The sequence below is a fragment of the Periophthalmus magnuspinnatus genome, chromosome 24 (genome assembly GCF_009829125.3).
Source record: "Periophthalmus magnuspinnatus isolate fPerMag1 chromosome 24, fPerMag1.2.pri, whole genome shotgun sequence".
Taxonomy (NCBI): domain Eukaryota; kingdom Metazoa; phylum Chordata; class Actinopteri; order Gobiiformes; family Gobiidae; genus Periophthalmus; species Periophthalmus magnuspinnatus.
This window is the reverse complement of record NC_047149.1, coordinates 22,475,217-22,489,399: the sequence shown is the minus strand read 5'-3', so window position 1 is coordinate 22,489,399 and position 14,183 is coordinate 22,475,217. Positions and strand designations below refer to the sequence as shown.

At 39.4% G+C, this 14,183-nt stretch overlaps 2 protein-coding genes across 4 annotated transcripts in view; both read left to right on the top strand.

Moving 5' to 3' along the window:
* phip (pleckstrin homology domain interacting protein) overlaps positions 1-6,760 on the top strand; it is an 88,678-nt gene extending 81,918 nt beyond the window's left edge. For both annotated transcript variants that reach the window (XM_033990749.2, XM_033990748.2), the window contains exons 39-40: positions 517-660; positions 1,897-6,760. In XM_033990749.2, coding sequence (XP_033846640.1) covers positions 517-660; positions 1,897-2,549 — 797 coding nt within the window. In that variant the 3' untranslated portion in view covers positions 2,550-6,760. The remainder of the gene's footprint in view (positions 1-516; positions 661-1,896) is intronic.
* Positions 6,761-8,709: 1,949 nt separating this feature from the next.
* On the top strand, positions 8,710-14,183 carry si:dkey-261l7.2 (uncharacterized protein LOC569751 homolog). Of its 2 annotated transcripts, none has more exons than XM_033990953.2 (7): positions 8,710-8,919; positions 9,065-9,207; positions 10,413-10,502; positions 10,588-10,682; positions 12,017-12,177; positions 13,018-13,134; positions 13,933-14,183. In XM_033990953.2, exons 2-7 carry the CDS (start codon positions 9,083-9,085, stop codon positions 14,050-14,052), a joined length of 708 nt encoding a protein of 235 aa, XP_033846844.1. In that variant the 5' UTR covers positions 8,710-8,919; positions 9,065-9,082; the 3' UTR covers positions 14,053-14,183. The 2 variants fall into 2 exon arrangements, with proteins under 2 accessions (XP_033846844.1, XP_033846843.1); XM_033990952.2 differs by having other exon boundaries at positions 9,000-9,207; positions 13,933-14,067.

The following is a 14,183-nucleotide window of genomic DNA, read 5'->3' as shown; positions in this document are numbered from 1 at the left end:
ATATAATTTTTGGGGGTCAGTGTTTATCAGGGGGATTTTTTGTTTGTAGTAGTGGGAAATTATTATTATTGTTTTATTTTTCTGCAAAATGATCAAATTTGAGCTGTAGAAAGTTGAATTATTAACTAAAATTACATAAACTAAAGCGTTTTTTTGAGATAGTTCTGCTTTATGTTTTTGTTTCAGTATTATCGTTTATCGTCTGTATTTACTTCAGCAATTTCTTTTTTTTTTCTACAAAATGATCAAATTTGAGCTGCAGAAAGTTGAATTATTAACTAAAATTACATAAACCTTATTTGTTTTTTTCAGTATTATCATTTATCATCTATATTTATTTCAGCAAAATATCACGCTTCAAAATTTGTGACGGGCCTAATTACAGACGACATGTTGTTACTTAAATGCCGTTTTTTTATTTAATGTGTATCTTGCATCTCGTATCTCATCTCGTGCGAATTCCGTCTCGTCCCGCCTCTAGAGATCATCCTTTTCTCATTAAATATGTGTTTTCAGAGTCCACCAGATCTACTCGCGCTCACAACTCCTTGTCATCATCAACGCCGCCAGTGAATGAGAGAGTTACACCGTCTCCTGCGGCTGAGAACAGTGGAGGAAGCACCCGCCGGAAACTCAGGACGCCCATACGACACACCCCTGGTAAGACCGACACTAAACATGGAGTCATTTTTTCAAGTCAGTTCAGTTTTATTCATTTAGCACATTTTAAAAACAACTTAAGCTGATCAAAGTGCTTCGCATAAAAGCCAGAAGGCCATATCACACTATTTTTGGATCTATTTTTTAATGTTTCCTCATCAAAAACAAACCTGGAGTCGTGTCTTAAAGTTCACAACAGTTAATTTTGTATAACATTTGACGTTTAACGAAAAATAAATATAGAAAATATAGGAAAAGAACAATAAAACACCTATAAATCCTGTGTAGCGAGTGTTAAATGCCAGGGAGAAGAGGTGGGTTTTCGGTCTAGTCTTGCACTGTGTTAAAGACGGAGAGGATCTGACAGGCAGAGGGCGCTGTTGCGTAGAAAAGGCTCTGTCACCTGTGGTTTTGAGCCTGAGGAAGACACAAAATAGGGAGACACATTCTGCAAAAAAATAAATAAATAAAAGGTTTTACTATACACACTTCTTTGTTGTCGTTGTATAAAGTGAAAGTTGTTATATTAGCTGTAGATAAGTATAATATTTTTCTTTTAACAAGTTTTGGACGTGTTTTACCGGAGAGAAACTGATAATAGTGAAGCATTCTGGTGTAAGGAGAAACCTGCCAAACTCCTTCTGGTTGTTTATTTTCTGAACACAAGAGCCACCGTAGACCGTAACCCGCCCAAAACGAGAGCAAAACAACAGCCGTCTCAACTCACCAGAGCCAGTCTACCAAAATAAACCAGGAACTGATGAATAAAACCTTGTCGTCATAGCAACCAAGTGTCACAAACAGAAGCAGTTACATAAAAACAACAACAACATATAAACACTTAGAAGATCAACAAAAGGTGTCAACCCTGAACTAAACACAAAATTTCAGGTCATTACCATAGATAACGTTAATGCTGTGCTGTGGAACATTCCAGGTAAAGCATTAACATCTCCCTGCAGACAAACAGGTGGCAGAAAAGTTACATAGTGCATTTTTACAGTTAGTTCTTCCTGTTCCTTGTGTTCATTCCAATAATAACAAAGCACATGATGGTTTGAACTTGTATTTATGCAAGTTTTTAGGATTTTCTTTTTTCTTTAAACTGATGCCAACAAAATATGACATGAGTAATAAATAAATAAATCATTATTAATTAACATTTCTAACAGAAAACAACAAAAACAAATACGTCAAAACCTTGCGTAACACTTGTGTAATACGTTTCTCTTGTAGAAACTCCTGGCGGCGCGTCGACTCCCAGCACAGCTCACCTGAACGGACACAACAGTCATGTGACCCTAGGTGTGGGGAGGCGGAGTCGCAGGACGGGGGCGGAGCCTCCGTTGACTCCACCCGAAGACACGCCCACCAGCCCAGAGAGCCCATCGAGAACCCGCGGAAGACCCCCCGCCTCATCCAAAAAGAAAGGCAAAACCAAGCAGGAGATGGACGAAGAGCTCAACCAATCCACCGGCGACGAGGGCGGGGCTTCCTCCGCTCTGTCCGACGCCGCTGTGTCATCACCGCGGCGACGAGGACGACCAAAATCGACATTCAAAGAGGACACGCCCCCTCCGAAAGACTCCCAAACGGAGCCTTTAAGGAGAAGCAGCAGACACACGGCGGAGGAGGTCACGCCCCCTTCTCAAACGACATCGCAGCGGACCAATCGGAAAGAGCCTCCCGCGGAGAGCCCGGACGATGGGGCGGGGACGATGCGTACGCGTAACCAAGGGCGACGGTCCGCCTGGTACATGGAAGAGGACTCGGAGGAGGAGCAGAGACAGCTACTTTTCGAAGACTCCTCCATCACTTTCGGCACGTCGTCGAAGGGACGAGTGAGGAAGCTGACGGAGAAGGCCAAAGCCAATCTGATCGGCTGGTAGACTTTTTTTTCTTTTAAATCAGCGAACCAATAAAAAGGTTCAGAGGCAATATGTGTGAAGTGTGTGAGTCCTCATTTATTATTGGTCCATGTTGGATCTTCCCAGAATGGAGTTTATGTCCAAAACCCATCACTTTATATGACTTTAAACATCTGAGCGAAACAGCGAGGGAGAAGCACGGAGGACGTCCCGTTGAAGAACCGCGAGATACGTCAAAAGCTGGCTGCAAACGACGCAATTTTTCAGATGTTCCCTGCAGAGCTCATGTTTAGTCTTTGATGGACTACAGACCACTGGCCTGGAAACGTGTTTTTTTACCCCTCTCTCTGCTTTTTGTAAGGTTTGTACATGTGACTGGCCGTCTCACTAAAACCTAAATGTGTCCGTGTGCTACAAAACCAAATGGTGTACCTCCGCGGGTACTGTAGATACCAGTTCTGTTTACTATGGAAGTGAATGGGTGAGGTTTACTGCATGTTGAATAGAAAGTTATTTAGTTTTGAACACCTTTTACTTTGAGCGAGCGAGCGAGAGGTGAGGCGTGAGTGGAACAACACATACAGTAGTAGTTATTATAAATCCAAACACACTGACACTGCGATGGGTCGAAACAAACGCACTCATTTGCAAAATCTGTTCGTTTTCGTGGGTAAACTGTCTCACCGTTGAGCGAAACCAAACTTTAACCCTATCGCGCTGGATGCTACACTCGCGGTTGTGGACTTTCCGTTATCGTATCTCCGCAACCAAAGAAAAAATACAGATGGACGTGTAAAATAAAGGTTCCTTTAACGCGTTTTTTATGGCTAAAAATAATAATAAAAGTCTAGGCGAGATATACCGGTCTATAGTGTGCTCAGTCCTTAAAGGGTTAAGATTAACAACGGTCTAACCTCAAGGGCAAGACCAGATTTGGCTCAGAATTTAATCAAATAAACGACTTAAATTGCTGTAAACTTCGTAGCATGAGAAGACAATAAGCGTTTTAAAAGTACCAGTACTACATATTTAGAAGCACAGCAATGGAACATAAACAAGTGACCACGTTTACTTACACCCGAGCGCCGTTTCGAGTGAAAAGTTTAGATTTTGCAGATCAGTGCTGATTTATCACAGTGTCATAATTGATTTTTGATGACAACAAACTCTAAACTATATTTCAGTTTGTCATTAGCAACACCTTGTGCCTTTTGTGTGTGTGTTCTGCAAAGTACATGTGCCTGTCTGGGTGTGTGTGTTTTTACAACTGTGTATGAGTGAGGTTTAAAGCTGCACTGTGTAACTTTACACTTTGATGGAGGGGGGTTTATTACCTGCTGCCTGGAATGTTCCGCGCTATGGCTTTAATCTATTTGCTGCCAGAACCTCCTCAGAACTGACAAATGACGCGTAACTTGTTTTGTTTTTTCTGGCACCAACTGCTTGTCTCAAAGGAAAGTAGTTTAATGCCATAACGTGGAACATTCAAGGCAAAGCGGTAACATCTCCACGGAGTAAAGTAAAAGTTACACGGCGCGTCTTTTCACTTTCAGCGTATCGACAGTGGCATAGACTTGATCATTGTGAAATCTCTGGAAGAAATGGTTTCAAAAAAAAAGATTTAGTTTGTCGTTCTACCATAACATTACTACAATCGTCAGAAATATCGTCATAAATATCGTCTAAATACGCAGTTCATATATCTTTAGGTACAGGTTTGGAGCTTTTGGGTGACTAGCTTTCAAATGCACTTACCACAGACATGCTATCAATGCAGTGAAATCTTGAAATATATCGTTCTATACAGTCGTGTGTCGCATGTTTAGCACTTTCTCAACCCGGATTTTACGTCATAATCGAATCGTCTTTCCGATCGCGTGCCTTGGCTGCTTTGGCATTTTTAGCCCTCATTTTTCCCATTCGGGGCCTTTGAAATAGAACAAACTTTTCCGGCTTGTGTTGCCAGTTCTAAAGAAAAAGCTGGAGAGTTGAAAATACAAGGCGTTTGTTGAAGGTAATTGGATGAACGATACAGGTCACAGTTCACAAAGTTGGGTTCTGCTACACGTAACTTTAAAAAGCCGGTATTACGCTGTTTTCTGAGCTGTGTTATGGCGTTTTCTCATCACAAACAGACCTGGAGTTGCATTTTGTTTCATCCGCACATGTTTAAACCCGTAAATCCTGCGTATTTAGGCTGAAAACGCTCTGTTCCACCTTGTGATCATGTCGTCAGGTGGTAATACAGGAAGTGCTCTCCTGTTTTTAACCGTTTTTGTCTTTATGAAAAATGCGTTAAATTACTGCTATAAGTTCACTGAAATGTCCACTTTTTCAGTTTTAAGGGACAAATTTGACCCATTGGGCTTTAGGCGTATCATTTCAAAGAGTCAGAATAGCGAACGCCGTCAATGCAAACTATTTTAAATTAAGGAAAATAATCAGTCAACCACAGACATGAGACTATATTCTTTTTTGCTTTATTTGTTGCACGTTAGAACTTGATTTCAACACACTTTGGCCAATGGAAACATAAGGCCAAAATCTTGACTGAAATTGATTCTTATTTGCATTTCAGGTGCCCAAACTTTTTTTTATTGAGGGTCACGTCTCAAAACATATTTGAAGTGGAGGGTAACAGACCGGTGATCAGTCCAGTGCGGTGCTTTATACGGAGCTTTGACAGAGCCGCTGTGGATTAATAAGACTTGAAACACATTAACTTTAGGTCTGTATCAAACTGCAATGGGATGTTTGAGGTTATAGTCGTAGAAATAGTTTAATTTGCTGTTAAAAGTGCTGCTTATGATCAGTTGGGCCGGTTCAGCAGGAGGCCCGAGGACCAATAAAAACTGGTCTGAGGGACGCATTTTGTTAGATTTTTCATAGTTTGGACACCCCTGGTCTAATGCTGCCATCTGCTGGACGCTGTAATATGAAGTCTTGCAATAAACTAAACTAAAACAAAAACTAAATGATGCAACTAATTAGAATAATGGACTTCAAATGTGCCCCATTGAGAAACAGAAATGAGCCCCAACACTAGGTAGGCTTTTGAAGTTAAATTTGACTTTTTTATTTTATTTTTAGTTTTATTTTGGGTAGTAGCAGTTAACGTGAGGCCAGCTGTTAACTTGAAAACTACCACTTTATGACATCACAAGGTGCAACGGAGCATTTTGAGCTTCGGAGATGTAGACAGAACAATAATAAAGTGTTACGCAAACGTGTGAATGAAACAAAACACAACTCCACGTCTGTTTTTGATGAGATTACAACATTATAACACGGTTTACAGTTCACAACAGTCCATTTCGCGTAATATCGGACCTTTGACAAGCGTTAAAAAAAAGCCTCTAACTTCACATACGATCATGAATTCCCGGATGTCCGTTTAATCTCGATGTCTTGTAACGCGTTGTCGTCAATGCCAAATCCTGTCCCGAGGCACTGAAGTTTGGGTAAATCGATTTTGAATGTTTTTATTTTTCATGTTCAAGATTTTTGTCTGTGAAAAATACATATACCTGTTTTTGTGAATTCGCCATAAAGGACAATTTATACGTGGGGTTAGCATTTCTGTTTAGTTTTTAATGTTTTTAATGTTTCATATAGTCCTCAATGGCAACGGAAGGAATGTTTTGTCTTTACTTAATAATTGAAAACAAATTATATAACATTTTAACACTATTAGAGTATAGGCAAATCTAGGCAATATCTGAGCTTCGAGAAACTAGGAACTAAAGCATAAGAAGTATACATATTATTAATATATGAACCGATATAAAACTATATACACCAAAACTACCTTTGGCAAAAATAGTCAAACATATACAGAGATCAAATTTATTTATGATTTTCTTTTAAATATTACGTTCAATTTTAAGTTGGTTCCAGCGTTTCAAAAGTCGAAAAAGAGGTTTCAAACATCGGTCCATTTCGATCTTGTGTTGTGTTTACGTGATTGAAAAAAAAATTCTCCGAGCTGTGCCAAAGTGTGGTAGAGTTTTGAGTGTGGGTCTGTCGGGTGAACAGTTTGGGTTTGAATTGGGGGAAGGGGAAATGGAAAAACTGCACGATCTGATTGAGGAGCTGTACTCGTTCGTTTGGATACTTTTATATAATGTACAAAGGAAGTAAATGCAAAAAGAAGCTTCATGCTAGAATGTGTAGGGGTGTACTGCTGTCCTGTTAGTTCATACCAATATTTTAAATAAAATGTTGTGTTTTCATATTTGGGATCTTGTTTTTTTGATCAGATTTGGAGTAACGTTTGCGCACAGCTGTTTTCATTCATACATAGGCGAGATGCGTGAAGTGTCTTGCTCAAGGACACAACAAAACGGACTGATCGGAGCTGGGATTGAACCAAACGCTCTCAATTTGGGAACAGAACATGCCCAGATTTATCTTTACACCACTGCTAATAACCGCTAACGGCCTATGTATAAACTACGGGTAAAGAGTACTGACAATTACTACTCGAGTACGAACAAAAAGACGAAGTTTAAATCTGTAAACCGGACAAATTGTCGTAGGAGTGAAGACGTTTCGCTGCTCATCCAAGCCGCTTCTTCAGTTCTGACTCCTATAATGATAATTTTGGAGTTGACAGATTTAAAGTTTCGTCTTTTGTGATGGATCTGACCTGGACGACTGAGGGATTACACAGATATACTCGAGTACATGGCTAAAAATGTACAAGGAGGTGTATGTTTAACAATCTACTCCAAACAGTACAGTTACCAAAGTCAATTATAGTAATGTGAGTATTTGTAATAAGTTACTTTTACACCCCAGAGGATTATTTACAATTACAATCTAAGAAAAGTTATGATAAAATACAGACACACATCATCTCTTATTTAAGTGGCTCCTTCAGACTTGAACTTTATCTGCAAATGAATGCGCAGGTTTCTCTTTTTCCCTCTAGGTTTTTTTGTTTTAGTCTTTCCTCGCTGATAAGGAGGGTCTAAGGACAGAGGATGTTCTGGGACACTTCTCCATTTGCTCGTTTTCTGTTGATTAATTTGCTCGTCTGTTTCTCTTTCGTTGTTGATTTTCTAACTTTTTGTTGGTTAAATCAGTTTTCATGTTCTGCTGTTGTGATTTAGGGCTTGAATTGAACATTTAAAATCTCAGACAACACAAATAGGCTACTCAGCATTGAATATTTTTCCTTTTTTTTTGTTTTTTGTTTAAATAAAATACACTCACTCAACAAAATAGCAACTTGCATTAGATTTTAAAAAAAAGGTAAGGCTGATGGTTACATTAGCACTGAATAGTTTTCCTTTTTTTTTTAAATAAAATTCACTCATTAAACAAAACAAAAATTTGCATTAGATTAAAAAAAAAAGTTGTATTGATAGCTATATTATGTGACATGTGTGCAGCAGCGCCCTCTGGTGTTTCCTCGGTGAACAGCTAAAAATGTATCTACTCAACAGTACAATTATCAAACAAAAGTGCTCAATTATAGCAATGTGTCTGTAATAAGTGACTTTTACATCTTCAAAGATTATTTGCAACATAAGGAAAGCTATAATAAAATAAGACACATTTAAATTCTCAGAAAACACATATAAGCTACTCTATATTTTTCCAAAGTTTTCTTTCTCTCAGTGAGGGACTTTAAGTTAAATTCACTCAGTAAACAAAACAGAAACTTACATTAGATAAAAAAAATAAAATAAAATAATAATAATAATACAATTCTCAAACAACATATATAGACATAAAACAACATACAAGTTTGTTTTTTTAAATAAAGTTCACTCATTAAACAAAACATAAATTTGCATTAGATTAAAAAATAAATAAATCAAATAAATTAATTAAATTCTCAAACAACACAGACATATGACACAACATACAAGTTTTTATTTTTTTAATAAAGTTCATTCATTAAACAAAACAGAAATTTGCATTAGATTAAAAAAAATTAATCAAATAAATAAATAAATTAAATTCTCAAACAACACATAGACATATAACACAACATACAAGTTTTTTTTTTTTAAATATATAAAATACACTGACTAAACAAAATAGAATCTTGCATTAGATTTAAAAAAAAAAAAGATGGGTCTCATGGCTATATTACGTGACAAATGTGCAGCAGCGCCCCCTGGTGTCTCCTCGTTGCACGCGCACACTTCAGTCCCGGATCACGCGTGTCCCTGACGTGGCGCGCCGCTAAAGGCCCGCTGCTTCTTCCGTGGGCCGTCACCATTGGACAGATGAACAAGTTTGTCAAGTTCACTTTAAATAAATGTAAAATTAAAGCTGTGTGCGGTATGAACTGTGAGAGTGAGCCGTTACTGCTGCACGCAAATCAGACGAGTGTGGAACAAATGCGTCTCTGATAAAGGAAAAGGATTTGAACAAGGTGAGATTTAACTTTTAACAAACCAGTGACGCGGTGCAGTATTTCAAAACATCACAGACTTTGTTGTTTTGTGTTATTAGCTGTGTATTTATGTGTGTTTTGTTGGGTTGTGGGTGCACCTGACGCATGTGACGCACGTGTCCAGGTGCCAGAGCGCGCGGACATGCCTCGAGTCTCGGCCACGGCGCTGCTCCAGGTCGCGCTGCTCCTGTCCGCTGTGCCCGCGCAGTACTTCATCTCCAGGTGGTACGGCAGCACGGCCACGCAACGTTTCCACGCCACTACGAGGTAAAGAAAAGAGGTTTAACAGGACTGTGGCGCAGGCTGGGGCCATGTGTGACTCTATAAAACACTATTAAAACACATTAATAACTGTATGTTTAGTCTGAGTTTTCCTTCTTTTCAATGGACATAATGTTGTTTTATTAGTCAATCTGCTGCATATGAACATACTGCAATAATGTCACTCACTCAGAGACATTCAGTAATACAAAGGGCTTTACAGGATAATAAAGATATTCTGTAATCACAATACAACAAATCAAAATATAAATAATCATCAGATAATTGACAATAAAACAGAAAAGTGCAGAATAAAAACCCTTCAGTCACATGCACAGATAAACACAACTGTTTGGAGACTGGATTTAAACATGATCAAAGTCGAGGTCTGTGTCACATCTTCAGGAAGAGGTTGATTCCTCATGTTCAGTCCTGGTTTAGTCCTGGTTTAGTCCTGGTTTAGTCCTGGTTCAGTCCTGGTTCAGTCCTGGTTTAGTCCTGGTTTAGTCCCGGTTTATCCCTGGTTTATTCCTGGTTTATTCCTGGTGGTTTAGTCCTGGTTCAGTGCTGGTTCAGTCCCGGTTTAGTCCTGGTTTAGTTCTGGTGGTTTAGTCCTGGTTTAGTCCTGGTTGAGTCCCGGTTTAGTCCCGGTTTAGTCCCGGTTTAGTCCTCAGAGTGTGACATGTGGGAGATATTTGTGCTTCACATAAAGAGAAATAAAGGATGAGGACGATTTCAATATTAAAATTATTTTTTTAAAACACTCTTTTTTAGTCTAAATTATAATTATCAACACAACACAATCATTTTATAGGTTTTGATACAGATCATGAGTCAGACTATTAAATACAAAAAAATCTGTAAATCCCTGGATGATATTTACAACTTGGAATACTCAATCTTTGTCATGGACCGGATTATACTCTGTTTAAAAGGCCAGAATACGTCCGATCTTGTGTTTTAATTTTGTGAGACTGTAACTGTACACCTCATGTTGTTGTGTTTGTGCTTTTATCTGTACGTAAAGTAAAATTCTTGAAAAATAAATTAAAAAAATCAGAAAGTAAATGTAAAATTTTGCTTCTATGGTCAAATCAGGTTCAGGCTCAAGTCTCAAGTTTCTGTAGTATTTTTTTTTAGTACTAGTATCGATTAGTATTTGGATATTGACACTTTTAACATCCCTACTTAATGCTGTTGCTTGGAGCCAGGTTACTCCGGATCTGGAAGGACTTGAGGTCTTCGTACCTGAACGGCACGGCGTGGACAGAGTGGAGCAGCCAGCAGTTCTCCAGAGTCACGTGAGGAAACATTTGGATAAGGAATTAGGCCAGTTTCACCTTTGACCTACATTTGTCACCACTATTTTGTATTTATTTCCTGCAGGTCTTATTTGGGATTTGAAACAGATACAGAAGAGTCTCCAAACACCCCGCCGCTTGAACATATGCTTTTTGATAACGACCTGGGATATTTTGGAGGTAGAGTTTTCTGCTTATGTTACAAAGGTTTTACAGATGTTTAAATATTGTCTGTCCTACAGACGCTTTTGTTGTGGTTCAAATACTGAGACACTCCCAAGCGATTAGCACCAGTCTGTTGACAACCGCTTGAGTCAAATGAGGTGTTGGTATTTTAAGTATTTTTTTTCGAGTATAGTATTTTTATGAAGAGAACTAACTCTGACTCTCCTTGTGAATAGGCCTGTCATGATAATTACTATAAAGACGTATAATTTCACTATATAAAAGCCGGAACAATGTATTTTGAGGCTCAGTTTTTAATCGTGAGCACTTTTTCTTTGCAAAAATAGAGAGATTTGGGGTATTTTTGTTGTAATACGATACAAATTGAGCTGTAAATGGGTGAATTACTCCCTTTTATGGCTAATTATTGGTACATTCTGCTGTTTATTTGTTGCAGCTCATGTCTTTTAATGAAACAGTCTATTTAAAAGTGATTTAGGAGGACCTCGGGATGTTTCAGGACACGCTGGAGGGACTATGTCTCTCGACTGGCCTGGGGACGCCTTAGGGTCCCACAGGAGGAGCTGGAGGACGTGTCTAGGGTGAGGGAAAGTCTGGGAGTCCCTGTTTAGACTGCTGCCCCCGTTACCCAAATAAATGGAAGAAAATGGATGGATTTACTGGGATTGTTCGGATTAATTAAATGGGAAAGTGTCGTAACGTCTGACAGGAGGGACCAAAAAGACAGGGACAGAGCGTGAGTAGCAGAGTCGGAGGCGGGAGAGCTGAGCGAGTCCAGCAAAATATCCAGTTTAGCAAAGTCAAAAAGCGAAAAAACATGAGCCGAGCGAAGCAGGGAGTACCACAGAGATACGCGGACGATCTGGCGCCAAGTGTCGGGTCCTGGCTCCTCTTATCCTCTCCAGGTGCAGCTGATTGCGGATTAGTTCCAGGTGTGCACGGGAGGAGCCAAGATCTCCGCCCCAGCTCCAGGCTCAGACACAGAAGGGAGGGGAGAAAGACCAAAAAAAGGCAGGACAGAGAGGGATAGTGACAGAAAGTAAAAGTAAAAGTAGTTTCAGTATTATCCCTTATCGTAATATTTCTATGTAGCGATACATCGTGCTTCGAAATGCGTTATCGTGACAGGCCGACTTGTCAATGCCCGATCTCGTCTGCTCTCAGAAGCTAAGTAGGGTTGTGTCTGGTTAAAACTAATGAAACTAATGGACTTACGAATCCACAAGACGATGTAAAGCGATGACGAGTTTTTGGAAAAGCGATATATATATATATATATATATATATGACTAACGCATTATTACATCTCTTCTCGCTCTTAAACGCAGCCTCAAAGACAATCCGTAAACCCCGGCCTCCTTACGTCTTCCTGCGGGTGGGAGAGGTCGTCCTGGAGTCTAAGCGTAACATGGTGGGGGTGGTGGTCAGCTGGGACCCTGAGCTCAGAGCCCCGGCGGAATGGGTGGACCGCGTGTACTCCGACTTTGAGGTAAGTACTCGTAACTTCTCACACGCTAAGCAGTCCTTGTACGGTGTATTAAGTAATACTCGGATCTCGAAGTAGCATCTTTTACTGGACTAAGATCACGATTCAAAATGTGTTTCTCTTTACACTGCGAGACACTTACACTTGAGTACGACCGATAAGGAGGATACAACATTATGACATATCAAAAAAGTGTAATATAGGTCCTTTAAAAACACAAAAACTACCAATAAATGCCATCTGCTAAACTTGATCAGTACAGTACAGATCAGGAATTACACAGACGTACTTAAAGTGTGTCTGTGTAATCCCTCAGTCATCCAGGTTTGATACATTGTAAAAGAAAAATTCTGTTCTTTCAGCTGGACAAAACGTTATTTTTACTGACTTTACTGCTCGTTCTGTTCAGATTTCTGGTGGACACTGCCTTATATCTGTCTGAAGGGAGGAACCGACTACTCTGAAACTAACACACATGTTGTTTACAGTTTCTGATGGTTGGCTCGGTCTAGTGAACTGTGCCTGCGTCATATTTTGCATAATCGTTCAGGCCCTTAATGGCTGCTCTCACACTATTATATCACACTTTAGATCTAAGGATTGAGTTTTAAATAGGAGATAAGTGATGTTTAAGGCCCCTATTCCTGTTCAAAGATGGATTGTGTTTAAACTAGACAAAAACAGAACTAGTTTGGACCGTTTCTGATCCAGGTTTTGTCCTAGTTTAGTCTCAATTTTGATGTGGTGACTGCTCCTTAGAATGAATACGTCAAACCTATGATTCACTAGAAATTCAAATGGCGTTTTAACTTAAAGTCCCTCACTGTTTTCACTCTCGTCCAGAGCGTTAAAGCGGAGAAGACTCCTCATTACAAAGTGTTATTTAACGGGCCTGGGGAATCCTCTCTGCTGGTGGCCTACCTCCCTCAGACTCAGCTGGAGAGAGTCACAGGGATGAAGGTAAGTCTGCGCGTTTTTATGTGGCGCTGAGGTGTGTTTTAGTTGTTGTTTTTTCCCCGTGTGATGCAGAAAAGAGGGAGACCCATCTGTGTGAGTGATCATGTATTTTAGCAGCAGTTGGCAGAGCGTTTGTCAGTTGCTGATTTGGATCCCGCTCTTGACATAAATTTCATTGGGTAAACGGTCAGATCCACCGACCCACAGGTTAGCAGTACGATTCCAGCTCTCACAGATGAATGTTGTTGTCCTTGGGAAAGACACTTAACCAATTTCGCCCCCAGTGTCTACGTGCATTGGTGTGTGAATGTGTGCGCAAATGTGGGAGTTGTTCCTTGATGTAAAGCACTTTGAGTGACTTGAAGGTGAACCACCATTTACCTACATATAATTGAACATTCTCATAATTATGCTTATAAATAATGTGCTGTGTTCCGCTGTTCAAATTTAATTCCATAGGGCGCTGCTTCTTATTTAACCCTCTTAAAATTTCTAGTCTTTTAGTATTTTGTCAGTAATATGCTCTGTGTTATGTCTTACTGAGTTATAAACAACTGATAAAAAATGACCTTTTGTATAATTACGCAATGACTGTTTGTGGTGTCCTTTAAACAAATCGACAAAGGGTTGTACCTATAAAATTGCCTCTAAACTTTTCATTTTGAGGCTACAATCTTCATTTTAATAACTGCTACAACAACTTTTCACCAAGGCTATTGAGCTCAAGGAAATGCAAAACAGTTTCAAAACTAAACCAACTCACTGAGTAAAATTAACCCTTTTTTTGTTTAATATTTTCAGCCGAACATTCCCACTTTGGAGAACTATTTCACTCATTTTGACGGTGAGCGGTTTGTGATGCAGCCCTGGCTCAGAGCGATGTTTCCTGAAGATGAAGACACGGAATACTCGGAATACTGACAAAGATTGTGCACAATGAATGTAACGCTGAAGAGGGCAAAATGAGGAACAATAAATGAGTCTATGAAGTGATTTAATTTAAGGATTTATGTGTAAAAATACAGTATTTTTAGTAATAAAATGCACTTTAA

Excerpts from the sequence above, each read along its gene's own strand:
- si:dkey-261l7.2 (XM_033990953.2), top strand. The coding sequence starts at position 9,083 with ATGCCTCGAGTCTCGGCCACGGCGCTGCTCCAGGTCGCGCTGCTCCTG. Across the intron at positions 10,683-12,016 it reads CGACCTGGGATATTTTGGAG|CCTCAAAGACAATCCGTAAA; the intron begins GTAGAGTTTTCT and ends TCTTAAACGCAG. Across the intron at positions 13,135-13,932 it reads AGAGAGTCACAGGGATGAAG|CCGAACATTCCCACTTTGGA; the intron begins GTAAGTCTGCGC and ends TAATATTTTCAG.